The sequence below is a fragment of the Andrographis paniculata genome, unplaced genomic scaffold (assembly GCF_009805555.1).
Source record: "Andrographis paniculata isolate CXL003 unplaced genomic scaffold, ASM980555v1 Contig57END, whole genome shotgun sequence".
Taxonomy (NCBI): domain Eukaryota; kingdom Viridiplantae; phylum Streptophyta; class Magnoliopsida; order Lamiales; family Acanthaceae; genus Andrographis; species Andrographis paniculata.
Window position 1 is genome coordinate 2,607,705 of NW_026137592.1, and position 15,026 is coordinate 2,622,730.

A 15,026-nucleotide genomic window follows, 5' to 3' on the forward strand; every position below is an offset into this window, starting at 1 on the left:
TATTTTACTTTTATACCGTGAGAATTGGCAGCCATTACACAGTGAACTTCATTTTCTTTTTCTTTCTTTTTTTTTTAAAATTATTTTATACAATTTTAAGTTGTATAATCTTTGACAAATATATATATATAAATATACCTTTATCTCCATATTTTTGTTGGATCCGTTTTTATAAGAGTAAAAAAAAATAAAAATTATAAAAAAATAAAATTAAAGGCATTCTAAATTAGAAACAATAGCAAAAGATTTAATAAAAAAGGAAGCATAGTAACATGATATACATTCCTATTCCTAGAACGACAGGGAAACTCTAATTAAAGAGCTAATTCAATCATGGTTCTTCAATTCGTTTGCAAAGAAACAGCCTTTTTATATTTACTATGAACATAGCAGAAATTCAAATCTATGCAAAATGATCCATCAGATCTTCTTGCAAGTCTTAACATATACACACATTTTCTCATATTAGTATCGAATCAAACCCAAACCTTTCAACCATGGCAGCATCTCCGACAATCCTTCCTTCAAGCTCCGAGGCTCGTAATCCAGCTCCGCCCTCGCCTTCTCGCAACTGTACGCCCATTGATGCCTCAGCACATTCACCATCTGTCGCAATAGGATATAATGAATGTAGCTAGCCAAGATTTCTAATCCGGTAATCATACTTGCGAATTAAAGACGGTTGCAACGAATAAGAGAGAGGCTAAAATATCATAGAGAAACTTTTCGATCAATCTTAACACACTTGAAAAATATGGAACTAAAAGTGTTCCTAAATATTGATCTAAGATTGTACCCGAATACAAGTGTACTCCATCATGTTACGAATCTGCTATTAGGGATACGTATGATTTATTTATTTATCTACAAACGGGAGTCCACCAACACACCACGTCACCAAACAAAGCCCTGATACCATATTAGATGATATAAATGACTGACTCACCTGAAAGCTTAAGCTATTAGGGATAAGCATAATTTATTTATCTACAAACGGGAGTCCACCAATATATACCACTCAACGTTGAATCGTTTTAAGTCACTCAAACAAAATTTATTGGGGAATTAACGAGCAAACGGATCTAGAATGGAGTACACGAATGCATGATATACGTGCAAAGCGATATAAAATCGAATAGTTCCATACCGGGGGGCTGATTAGCGGAAGCTTCCCTGTTATTTTGGAGACGAGAAGGCATATCCACGCGTAACCTTCCATAAGTAAAAATGGCATGCGAAATCGAGGTTTCGCAGTATGAGTAATGTCCGCGGCTATATTGAAAACATCACTGAAAGATGCATTCTCCCCTGTAAGAAGATATCGTTCGCCTGGCCGACCTTTCGCTATTGCTTCCACGTGCCCTTGTGCAACATCATCTACATGGCAAAATGAGAACCCCTTCTCTAACCCAATGTAAAATGGGAGGCGGCCATTGAAGCGTTCCACGAGCTGCAATTCGCGCAAGATTGACATAACAAACTAAGAAATGTAGGTTTCCGCAAACTTTATCTGTCAATCTTATCATTCTCAAGAATCATGATATTAACATCACCTATATATATTGGATTATTACTGAAATCGAACTCACATATATATAAACAAACTTGTTAAGATGTTTCTCGGAAACTCAAATTGATTAGAGTTCAAACTTCAAATCCATGGTTTTGTTTCTACCTCCTTCCTATCAATGATTTCGTTGAAAAAATATAGGGAATGCTCTATCGAAAATGACACGAAATCCTACTTAATTCACGATCATATGATTTCTAACCTAAGCATCATCTTCAACAAACATGCACAACTAGATTTAACTCCATTAATCAAAGCTACGAAAAGGGAGAAGTAAACAAGGATTTTTTACCAAATGTGCAACCACATTTGCGGTAGTGACTTTTCCAGGGCCATAGATAACTCCAGGATAAACCGGCACGATCGGAACTCCCTCGGCTGCAGCTTCCATGGCAATCTTATCTGCTATAGCTTTAGATTTCTCATATTCAGTACAGAAAAATTCGGCAGAATGCACCTGCAAACGATTAACATGATCACAACATACATTGTAGCAAATCAGTTTGAATTCAACTGGAAAATTGGCCGTATAGTTGGGAATACCTGAGTCTCATCCCCAATTTTTCCATCAGTAGATCCCAACGCGAAAAACGACGACGTATAGATGATCTTCTCGATTGTCTTGATCTCCTTGTACGCCTTCAACACATTCTTCAGTCCTCCGACGTTGACCTTACAAATTTCCCAATCAATAAACCCTAAGTACGTGCATTCGTATTAAATACTCAATTATCCTTAAATTTGAATCGAGATTGGGGAACAGAGACCTACCGTATTGAATTTCGAAGGATCAGGAATCCAAGGCTCGACTAGTGCGGCAGCGTGGATGACGACGTCGCAGCCGGAACAAGCTTCCAGGAGCGACGGATAGTCCGTGACATCTCCGTAAGCAAGCTGGAGACCACCGCCGTCGCTCGGCGGAGGCAAGGAGGAGATGTCGCTGGTTGGGCGGACAAAGGCTTTAACGGCGTGGCCTTGGGAGAGAAGCGCGCGGCAAAGGCTGCCGCCTAGAAATCCTGAAGCGCCTGTCACCAAAACTCGCTTCTTCATAGCTTCAAGACAAGGAAGCTAGCTCTGCGGCCCACCGGAAACCACCGCAGGAGTGGCTGCACCGCCGATGCGTACTTTCTTTTTTTATTTTTTTATTTGCCGTTTCGTCCTTCAAGTTTTGAGAAAATTCTTTTGAAGTCACATCTTATATATACACGGCAAGCGACGCCAATGTTGGGACTAGGGTGTAATTGGAAATACGACACATTTTGTATTTATGGTAAAGAAGTTGTTGTACACGTAGCTTCTATGTGTACGAGTTTTACGCAATTTGTTGGTCTCTTTGTACGACCTACATCAGTATAAATACACCTTAATTAATGAATGAGAAACATTAATGTGCTTGTGTTATTGCGTGGTTTGAATACATATTTTTACTATTTAAATTATTTTTTTTTTATTAAAAATATTATATCAATATATATTTATATTGCATCAAACAACTATTCAAATTTTATTTTTTATTATTCAAAAATACAAAACCAAAATCTCAAACCCACCTAGTTAGATTTTACAAAAATTTTACTATTCATCCAATTTTTTTTTAATTATCAAATAAAAAATATATTGTTCAATTTTTTTATATTATAATAAAAATTAATTTTAAATTCAAAATATCGTATCAATATTTATTTGTATCAAATCATACAACTATTCCAATTCAAAATTTTTACTATTCAAATTTCAACTCAAAATTTAAACCCTCAATCAAACAAAAATAGTAAACACAACTATTACGGCTTAATTTTAAAACCCTTTGCCCAACTATTGAAGGTATCGCGTTACCTCGTTGAAATAATTTCTCCGCAAAGGCTGTAATTTCAATTGCCGAATCTTGAGTTTGAACAGCGGGTGCTTGATACAAGCGATGTCATATTGAATTATGGCTTTATTTAGATAAAAGTATTTTCAGGTTTTTGAAATTTTGAAAGTTTAAAAAAAAAAAAATAATATTTGATTTGACACTTGATTTGATATTTTGTGAGGAAAAAATAAATTTGATGTGATATTTTTTTAAAAATGAATAGTGCTGAAAATTTGTTGGGTAAACAAAGTCATCGTATGTGTATATATTTATATTTTTTAATAATATTTATAAGAAATTATTTCACTAAAAAATACTAAATAAACATACCGAATATATCTAATATATTATATATATATATAAATTATATATTACAAATATCTTATATTATTTTAATTTAATTTATAGCAATAATAAAATAATATTTTTTACTTTTTTTTTTTATTATGTCAAATTTTATATTCTACGAAATGATATATATTGACTATATATGTTAATTAATGTATTTAAATTATCAAATTTAATATTTTTCTATCAAATATATTAAATCAGTAATCATCGTATTATATAATATTACAATTAAAAAATTGTCCAAAAAATACATTTCAACTCAAATACAATAATTTTCAATTTAAAAAAAAATCCAAATTTCTCGGTTTAAACGGAGTCAAGATGTGTTTATTTGAGAACATTTTAATAAAAATTGATTCGAATTTGATATTAAAATAATATTTGATGGAATATTTAGTAAAAAAAATATATATATTTTTAAAACGTGAAGTTCAAATAGTAAAATTAAAAGAAAAACACACAATATTTCTATTTCTTTATTTGGTAGAAAATTATATTCCCTCCGTCCCATTGAAAGGTTTGAAAGGTTACCGTTTTCTATTTTCTTCTGTCCCAAAACAAAATTACAATTTCCTAATTTAGTAATTTTACTATCTATCTAACATAATAAATACACTTTCAACTTACAATATATTATACAAATGTCATTACTTTTATATAACTTATGACTCCAAATATGAGCATATTCTTAGTTTGATAAAACAGTGTATTACTCGAATTTCTGTATAATAACCATCATAATAACCCGTTAATGGCATACATTATTGATATGTATCGCTTGACATGATCCAGATTTCGTTGTTGAGATTATTAACGATTTTTGCCATTTTTTAGCAATAGTTTGGTGCCAGAAAAGCTAAAGCACGCGCCACAAGCGATAGTCTCTTCCGCTCGCAAGCGCCCAGAATATCTACTGAAAAAGACTAAGTCACGAGAGGCAAGCGGTAGCTTCCACCTGACCGCTCGCTTACGGATGATAGGGGTAGTTAGATGCTGGCGGACACCATATTGTTGAAGGCAAGATTTCAGCGCCTTATTCATAAAGTGGGTGCCTTCATCGCTTATTATAGTTCTGGAGACCCAAACCTTGAGAATATGGTATATTTTAGGAAACGGATCACTGATCGAGCATCATTAGTGGTGAGCGCTTGCGCTTCAACCCATTTGCTTATGTAATCCACCGCCACCAGAATGTATAATTTCCCATTGGAAGACGGAAAGGAACCCATAAAGTCTATTCCCCATACATCAAATATGTCCACAAACAAGACTCCAGTTTGGGGCATCTCATAGATCCCAATCTTTGACACTTGTCGCAAGATTTGGCAAAGGCATCAACATCTTTCTGTAGGGTAGGCCAAAAGAAACCCAACTGCAAAACTTTGGCCGCTGTGCGCAGGCCAACGAAATGCCCTCCTACATGGACCCATGACATTCATTCGAGATCAGTGGGATCTCAGATTCCTCTACACAGAGACGGATTATCCCATCTGCGCCGATGTTGAACAAAAAAGGTTCATCCCAAAAATAGTCCTTTACCAAACTGAGCAATCTCTTCTTTTCCTTTTGTATGGTATGCGCTGACTGAAAACTGCATGTAGTTAAGAAATTGGCCAGGTCTGCAAACCATGGCTCATTCGCTTGCACCAGGAAAAGCTTCTCATCTGGTAATTGTTCGTTGATTCTTGGAGATATGTCCTCTTCTTGTTTTAACTACTGAAGTGATCTGCCACATGATTCTCTTTCCCCCTCTTGTCGCTGATTTCTATGTTAAATTCCTGGAGCAACAGTACCCATCTGATCAAGCGGGCCTTTGTCTCCTTCTTCTCCATCAAATACTTGATAGCTGCATGCTCAGTGTGAACAATGGTCTTGCTCCCGATAAGATATTGTCGAAATTTCTCGAAAGCGAAGACAATAGCTAGCAGCTCCTTCTCGGTTATAGTGTAATTCTTTTGAGCGGAATCCAGTGATTTGCTTGCATAATAAATGACGTTCAATTTTGATTCCACCCTTTGTCCTAGTACAGCGCCGACGGCATAGTCGCTTGCATCCGTCATCAGCTCAAATGGTTCACTCCACACTGGTGCTGAAATAATAGGAGCGGAGGTCAACTTCTCCTTCAGTATTCGGAAAGCCTCCTCACACTCGCTTGACTAGTGAAACTGAGAATCTTTGCACAACAGTGATGTAAGTGGTTGCTTGATTTGACTGAAGCCCTTGATGAAACGGCAGTAGAACCCCGCGTGTCAAAGGAAACTTCGCACTCCTTTCTCATTCGAGGGTGCTGGCATCTTTTCGATCACATTAACTTTTGATCTATCCGCCTCAATACCGGAAGATAAGATTTTATGGCCTAAGACAATTCCTTCATTTACCGTGAGATGACACTTCTCCCAATTCAACACGAGATCAGTCTCAATGCAGCGGAGAAGTACTTTTTCCCGGTTGTTCAGGCATCTGAAAAATGTCTTGCCATATACCGAGAAGTCATCCATAAATACTTCTATACAGGAGTCCAGGAGATCGCTGAAGATATGGTATATGTATCGCTGGAAGGTGGCCGGAGAATTGCAAAGCCCGAACAACATCCTTCTGTAAGTGAATGTAGTCTTCTCACAGTCCTCCGGTTTGATGGTAGCCTGAGTAGCCATCGAGGAAACAGTAGTATTCGTGACCTGCAAGCTTTTCAAGACATTGATCAAGGAAGAGAAGCGGAAAATGATCCTTCTTCGTGGCGGAATTCAATCGTCGGTAGTCGATGCAAACCCTCAAAAAATAATAATATTAAATATTAAATATTTTATATAAAAGTAAAAAAAATCAAACAAACTTCAAATGCTCATTAAAAAAAATCAAAAAAGTAAAAAAAAAATTAAATTCTCATTATGAAAAGTAAAAAAAATAAAATAAATATTCAACTTAAAATAATATATTTTATATATTTTTACGTAATTTCTTATACCACAAGTCACAAATTATTTCATGTAAAACCACTGGGCTAAATGAACTTGTCTATATCTAAAATATAATATTTGAATTAAAATAATTTATAAATTTAAATTTTATTTAAGAATACAATTTAATTGAATAAATATTATATACTCCCTCCGTCCTACACTGTAGATACAGAGACGTGTAATTAGTAGATAATTAAGAATATATTAATGAAAATAATTATTTTATAATATAAATAATTATAAATTAAGATTAAGATAACTAATTAGTTTAATTAAAATTTAAAAAAATAAAATTAAAAAGTTTAAAATGAGATTAAAGTGTGTAATCATTTTTCAAAAAACGAAAGTGACATGGAATGTGGAACGGACAGAAACGGCAACGTGGACATGGTATGTGGGACGGAGGGAGTAATTTTTTAAAGTTTAATTTGAAATTGAAATTTCGATTTGAATTTGAATTTAAATAAAATTGTTGTGAGAAAAAATAGAATATATTTATTAAGAATCAGTATAGAAAAAATATTGGTGATTTGTAGTTAAAACACAGATCCAACACACTCTTATTTAATAAATATTTTAATTAATATAAATAAAAATGAAATAAAATATCCATGTCTAACCTACCGGCTACCATACATATATAATCCTTTTAGTTTTAAAACAAATCCAATTTATTGAATATTATCCGTTATTGCCTTTTTTTTTTTTTTTTTTTTTTTTTTTTTAAGTTGCTATTTGAAAATGGGCATAAGTAAATCTCCCGTCGAACCTAATATCTGCAAATCAGACCCTTATTGTTATTACTCTCTCCGTCCCAATACAATAGTCATGTTTAACATTTTTTTCTGTCCTAAAACAATAGTCTTATTTCCATAAATAATATCACTGTAAAACTACCTTTATATTAATACACTCATAAGGCAAAAAAAGTCTACGTCAAATACAACCCAAATTATAGTTTTGGGTCAGAAGGAGTATTATAGAGCTTGAATCTAAAATACTTTGAATTTATTTTATTGTAATTTAAAATAAAATATTGATTTATTTTTATTCTAATATTATATCTATAAGAAGAATAAATAATAGTAGTAGTATATTAGAAGAAAAAATAATAGTAGTATATTTTTATTAATATTCATGCAAAGTAAATATTCAATCCCACTCCATTATAATTTTTTGAATTTTTGCAGTAAGTTAAAAAGTAATGCATTAATATTTTATTAATGAGTAATTAATGAGTAAAAATAGGTAAAATAATTGACAATTATAATTCTTATTTTTTTATTTGATGTATAAATAAATTATACTAGAATAATATATTTGTAATTTAAATAAAAATAAAACAGATGAAAATAATAAAAATAATACGATGAACGAGCACATAATACATTATTTCATCTCATAAAATATCACTATTTAAATAAAAAAACTCAAAATTAACTTCCCTATTTCAAACTAATTTCAACCCACACCCAACCAAACTCTACATTTTCAAAACTGCCTATACGGATAAGCTACATGTTGCAGTCTCCATTTTTGTTTTTCTTTAAACCTTGGAATATAGAGGTATGGGGTATCAAAATTGATTCTTTATCTAAAGGCAAAGATATAAACAACAGCCAGCCATATTTGGTCCAACAACTTGGTAAACATAAAAGAAAGAAATCCACAAAATTACCTCAAATTCAGGCTGCATATGAACAAGAAGACTGCTGTAGTAAAGTCGGCGCGGCACAGCAATTCTGCCGAGGCTACCGGCAATTTTATTTCGGCCCTTTTTTCCTGTATAATCTGGGGTATAATATCTGTCTTATAGAACAAATTGCACGTTAATCTACACAAAAATGGGTAATTCTGCATAGTTTTATCCGAGTGGAAGATCATGTAATATTAACAGTAAAACAGAGCTTACACCGGTGGCACCTGAACGCGAGCATCGGATACAAAAATTGCTATATTTTCATATTTTACGTGCTCCATTAATGTGCTCCATTAATTAACTGAGCTCAAGATATGTACACCTTTGGGTCCTTAAAAATTCCTTACAAGATCCTAGCAGGTGTTCGAGTAAAAGGTTCCTATTTTCTGAAAGTAGAATGCTAGTTTCATGAACCAATGAGTGAAGTGTACGCGCATCAAACCGGCTAGCATTCGCAAAGAAAAAATTTGACCAAGACTTTCGGGAAAATAACTGAGTATCAGGAGATGCAAAGCTAATGATGTAAGAGAGAGCAGCAGCATAGTCACCGTTCTGTAGCTTCACGGCGACCATTTCTCTGGTAAGCAGCAGAGGAGGATCCCGCTCGGTTTTGATCAAATGTTTCCATGTCATTTCCAGTAGCGCTTCCTGGAACGAATAAATTGATTTTGATTATGTGACCACAAATAGAAAACAACTGACAAACTTTTAGAGATAAAGAATCATAATTTATTTTTTTTACACTGTTTAATTTATACCTTTCAAGATTACATTATTTACACATGCCACAATCATTAACATATTCAATTTTTTCCAATTTTTCTCACTTCATTAGTTCATTTATATACTTTTTAAAATACCGACCAATATAATAGTATATGCATTAAAACCTAAGTTCAGCTAAAATGAACATTCAAATGGCGGACTGAGGGAGTTTAAGCCAATGGCCGAAAACATTCAATCCATTGGTGGAAGGAGTGTTCACCCATGGCCGAAATATTTTAGGGAAACAAAATTGTAAAACAGGACTACACCAGAATTCGAGATGCAAATTCAATTATAAAAGTACCTTTCCGGCGCGCTGGGCATCCAGCAATAGCCGAAGATGGCGTTTTGCATTGAAGTGGTGACCATAGTGTAGCATTCGTTCATATACAAATTCAAGATCATCCCACTTTTGCTCTTCAGCACACACATCCAACATTGTGTTGAATGTGTAAATATCAGGAATAACCCTCAGTTTATAATCTTCATTTTGACCTATAAAACCGGCATTTTCCAATAGTGTCATAAATAGCTGCTTCGCTTCTTCAAACATCTTGTGATTGATGAAAGCCTTCAGCATGATGTTATATGTTACTAAATTAGGTGAGCAGAACGTCTTCATGTGATTAAAGATATACGCCCCACTTTTAATATCGCCTGAGTCCAGACAGGCTTGAATCAAACCAGTGTAAGTCACTACAAGCGGTTTACTTGCGACTTTGCATATCTTCTGAATCTGCAATATAAAGGGCTTTTAAATATAAATATATAAATAATTAAAAATTGAAAATGAGTGAAAGCCAATCCCGACAATGCAAAATAGCACCAGCAAATGCTAATTCAGTGTAGTTCTATAGAACATTCAGTTTCATTATATTGCAGTCATAAAACAAGTATATATACCAAAAACATCTATGAATATTTAGATTTAAAATGGACAGGATCACCATCTGACATATGATCAACATATGGATATTAGATTTTCGTTGGTGGTAATCTTGTATCATAAACAAGAAGCAAACCATAGTCACTAGAGCTAGTGTTGAAGCTAAGTATCGAGGTAGAGCTTTAGCAACCTGTAAGTTTATTAGGAACTTTGTTTCTAATAATTAAGAACTATACTTCTAATACAATATTCCACGAGAGCAAAGAACATATTCAAATTGGCTTCCGATTCATTCAAGAAGAAAGGTGTTATATAGGTGTATTACTAATAGTTATGTATCTCCAGCAATGAGTTTGCCGACATCGCTATTTCTTAAAAGTCACCAAATAAAATATCTATGTGACAAGCTTGGTGCTTACGACTTATATCATATAATTGTTGTGATATATTGGCTAAAGACATGCCTAAGACATGTATATTAGGTTTGTATATGTTCGGTTATGATAATTAATATATATATATATATGAATGTTCTATTTCACAAATAATAATACACAACACCGACGCATAGCCAAATACTACCTAAGGGAATAATCACTACCATCAACTAACTTTGGTAGGCAAAAGCAAGTGCTAAAATGCTAAAATAAAAGAAGCTTAGCAACAAAAACATAGAGAAGTATATAAAATACGAACTTGTTCAAGTGCATCATGGCATCTTCCTGCGCTACAAAGGCAGCGAGCAAGGTCATAGTATAGTGCAGCATTGCCAACTATTCCTCTTCTCTCCATTTGTTCAATCGCCATTATGGCCTCGTCAGTTTTGCCTTCCTTCCAAAGTGTATTTACAAGAACTGCATACATGAAAATGTTTTAACGAGGGGATGATGCACAGTTTTTTAGATTGAATAAATTATGCATTAACTTACCTCTATAGATTAAAGCATTTGGTGGATGTGATTTCTGAACTTTCCGGAAGAAATCGTGAACTAAGTTATACTTCCCACATGCCAACATCACCTGCCCATTGCCGAAGAAACATTTTGCTAACTTGCTAGCTCTTTGTTGGAAAGAAGAAAAAGAAAAAGAAAAAGAAAAAAAAAAGGAATGCTATTCTTGAGTTTAACTCGAAAGTTGAGACACAGATACACTTCATCAACCTATGTGTCTTACACATATGAGATTATCCACACTAGAACATTTCAAACACAACCAAAAATCTCAAATTAGGGCTATATTGTTAAGCCACAGAAATTGAAGTTTCTGCATGTGTGTTTTAAAAAATCTCACACATTATTTTGGCTGATTTTGAGTTGCAAGGAAGCACATTATATTCTTTATTATACAGTATACCAAACAATGAACCATGAGACGGGGGGAAAAGAATTACATCAATCAAGCTACAAGTAAAAGCAAGCATACAAGACTACCTCCATAACTAGGCCGTAAGTGGTGCATGAAGGTTGTTGACCCTGTTCGCTTAGCTGCTGCAATACCCAGAAAGCTCCTTCCCATTTCTTGCACTGAACACAAGCATTAAGGACCTGGATAAATATTATTAGAAAAGTTAATCTTAGCAATGGCAAAATAAAGGAATAGCCACCTAACAAAGAAATTAAATTTCCCTCCATCAATTGAAATGAGTTAAAACATTTTAACATTTTTACCAACTCCTATGATTGAAAATGGGGAGGCTAGAAAATTTTATTTCCATTTTTACACCAAGTACTATGGCTTTCTATTATTCGTGATCCATGAAGCATATGATAGCATTGTACCAATCTATGCAGCCTTTGAAAATTTGAAGGTACATGCTTTCACAAATTAACAAAAAATGTGAGGAATTGGTAATCAATATTAACATATTTTACAAGCCAGCATCATTAATAGCACAACTTTCAATTTAGGACCTCCTAGCTATATAATGACACTCTTCATAAGAATGAAGGAAAAGATGGAAGCTGGAAGATGCTACATACAGCATTGTACACTATACCATCCGGTTCCAAACGTGGATCCCACTTCCCAATTAAATCAGTTTTGAACTTCTTTTTGGGAGGAGATCTCATGGTATCAATCACATCAAATAGTTCTTTCATACGACCAGCTTGTCCAAGAGTAACAGCAATACAATGATAAGCCACCATGTCAGGGTAGGAAGCCAATTGCTCCTGTAAAAAGTGATAAGATATACCCAAAAGGGAAACAATATGTGATTGTCAGTCTTGATTAGGGATGCAAAACTGGAGCTAAAAATATAGTCACCTGCATTCTCCGAAACAGATTGAGAGCCTCTACTGGTCTTCTTGCTTTTCCAAGAGCATCCAGTGCAGCAGTGTAAATATGTCTGAGAAACATGACCAATGAATAAGAAAAACCACTAACACACTAGATATTAAATAAGTACTACTTCGGGCAAATATCGAGAAAAGACTTAATGCAACACCAAAGCTTTGTAACAGACAACTAGAAGTAAACCATATATTGTTAAATCCAAACAAATCCACAGGAATCCAGTAGTACTTCCAAAGCACAATTTTCTCATGCAATGTAACATAAGAAAGCAACTAAATTACCCTTCTTTTACTTTTGGGGTTTACCATAGTTTGCATGATAAGACCATTCACGTGTAGCTTACCTATAGAAGTGTACAAGCAACTTCAAAACAATGCTACTCCACTAAGCATTTTTATTTGTAATCAAATTTTTGACGCAAGAGTAATCCCCAATTGAGAAATTTAAGAACAATCATGTAAGAATAAAGAAATTACTAGTATGTCTCTATATGAACCACAACTTTGTTTCTCCTTAAAGGCGATCAAGTGTACAATAGCAAAACATGCAAGTAGTTGTCTGTTGCAGACCATGTATCTGTTAAGCTAATGAATTGATATGGTTTCAAATACATTTATGCATCCCATAACTTTTCTAGCCAACTTCTTATAAGCTTCTACCATGGGTGTTTGCAGAACACTTTGTCAATTCATCATCTAAGCCCTTATTCCACCATGTAGAATCACTTTTAAGAATTAACTGCTGTCACTCAGTTAGATCAAGGCACCTATTCATCTAAACTTATAAAAATACATTTAAAGTGAAACAAATCAAGCTCAGAAAATAGAGTCATATGTGAACAAAGTGGACAGTGGTTTGAAAAGTTAGAAGTTGTTAAGTGATCAGGGATTGGACCCTGGGTAACAATAAAGTACCGTGGCTTGAGAGATTTGTAGCGCTCCCGGGACTGCATCCATTCAATGACTTGGAGGACCCGCCTCCAGTTTCCCAACTTACCCAATATCTGCACGACCCTCATAATAGAATAATCTGAGTATCTTATTTGAGCACTCCGCATCATTTTAGTGAACTTCCATTCAGGCATGTCGACATCTGCACCATTCAAACTGCAGAAGCAAATTGCAATACTACAAGTAAGAAAATGCCAACAACCTAAACCAGTTGTGAGCCGCAACGATTTGTAAATAACATAGTATATCAGACAAACATTATAAGTTGGCTTTACAAGATGGTATAACTGATTCTGTAATGCAGATAACTAAATTTTAAATCGAAAATAACTTCTTACCTTGTCATTAGCAAAGTTAGCTTTTTCAGATAGTGTTCATTCCAGCTATTAACCATAATGAATTAAGATGCTTTTTTTGATCATTAGAGAACTGGTTCGATTTAAACTAGATAAAATCATCACCGTATATCAGAGAACCTACAGACAATATCATTATCATGCTTGTGGAACTGATACGTGATCTTAGGTTCATTATTCAAGCATTGGTGCACTCAATCCCAACGATGTGTTTAATTGGAAACAAAGGGAAAATGGAAACCAAACTCCAAACACATAATTTCTAAATATTGCAAAATTTTAAATAGCCATCAGCCTCAGGCAAGAACAGTAAAGAAGTAATCGATAAATAAACGTAAGTACTCACCACTTTGCAAGCTTCTGGATTCTTTCTTCCATGTCTACCCTAGAAATTCTTGGCTTGCCCATCAGACCATCTTCAGTATATAGTGGTTTGAATGCTGCTCTTTCCACATCAATAATTTCACTTCGGCTGTTAACCTTGGAAGCTTTGATGTGCCTCTTAACCTTTTCCAACTCAATTCCCTCGCCAAACCCTTCATTTCTTGAATTTTCTTGAACCAATTCATGTTTCTCACTGAAACCTTTCTTTTCCAACGTTTTTTTAACTGCTGTCGTCACGTCTCTTGCCTTCCGTTCTTCCTGAACAACTTTTTTCGCTATGTTTTTCCTTTTCCTATGACTAACATTATAACGATTATCATTATCATTATCATTACTACCCCTGTCGAGCTTGACAGATTCCAAGGCCTTCAAATACTCATCGAAGGACGGCTTGAACTTAAACTCCTCCTCAAGGACGCAATCACTCAAAGCGCTTCGCACAACAATTCGGCTCGGCCTTTTCCTCCTCGAATCGAATACAACTACCGGCTTCCGCAAAAACGGAGATCCGCGGAAGGATAAAGAATGCGGAGTGCTGTTTAGCAACGGTATAGCTTCCATCGACTGGATAGGGACGCAAGACAATCCAAGATACGTACCCCAAAAATGAGATAAAAGTAGAGAGGGTTTGGTACTTCGGCAGAAGAACAAGTAGTCGCGTTTCTGATTTTAAAGTTGCTTTCTTGGACGAAGTATAGCAATTGAATATGATTAAGTAGCCTATTCGTATTTAATTTTAATATTTTAAGGGTGTGGTTATAATGGTTGGGTTTTTTAAAGTAAAACTTTAAGGTGCGTTGGGTTATAATTTTTGGATTTAATTTTTTAATAGTAAAATGTTGAAAAGTCAACAATGATCGAGTCTCAGTTAATCCCATATCGGTTGTGAATTGGGGCAGGAGTAGGATTTTTCCTATAAATTAATCCCTCACCCCATTGTTGAAGATCATCCCAC

The 15,026-nt window shown here is 34.4% G+C and overlaps 2 protein-coding genes across 6 annotated transcripts; both read right to left on the minus strand.

Annotated features, from left to right (window-relative positions):
- Positions 1-227: 227 nt before the first annotated feature.
- Positions 228-2,632, minus strand: LOC127257110 (uncharacterized). Its single transcript, XM_051283423.1, has 5 exons — positions 2,342-2,632; positions 2,114-2,242; positions 1,863-2,027; positions 1,148-1,450; positions 228-606 (listed from the first exon to the last, which is right to left on the minus strand). Exons 1-5 carry the CDS (start codon positions 2,618-2,620, stop codon positions 466-468), a joined length of 1,017 nt encoding a protein of 338 aa, XP_051139380.1. The 5' UTR covers positions 2,621-2,632; the 3' UTR covers positions 228-465.
- A 63-nt stretch (positions 2,633-2,695) lies between these two features.
- LOC127257109 (pentatricopeptide repeat-containing protein At1g30610, chloroplastic) lies at positions 2,696-14,755 on the minus strand. 5 transcript variants are annotated; one of them, XR_007839941.1, is made up of 10 exons: positions 14,034-14,755; positions 13,296-13,487; positions 12,352-12,433; positions 12,066-12,257; positions 11,517-11,630; positions 11,016-11,106; positions 10,783-10,940; positions 9,505-9,936; positions 8,415-9,083; positions 2,696-2,912 (listed from the first exon to the last, which is right to left on the minus strand). XR_007839941.1 is itself a non-coding variant. In XM_051283421.1 (9 exons), the coding sequence occupies exons 1-9, from the start codon at positions 14,630-14,632 to the stop codon at positions 8,733-8,735; spliced, it is 2,211 nt and encodes a 736-aa protein (XP_051139378.1). In that variant the 5' UTR covers positions 14,633-14,755; the 3' UTR covers positions 8,098-8,732. The 5 variants fall into 5 exon arrangements, 1 of the variants encoding a protein (XP_051139378.1); XR_007839940.1 differs by lacking the exon at positions 2,696-2,912 and adding an exon at positions 4,511-6,454; XR_007839938.1 differs by lacking the exon at positions 2,696-2,912 and adding an exon at positions 4,511-6,461.
- Between the last annotated feature and the right edge of the window lie 271 nt (positions 14,756-15,026).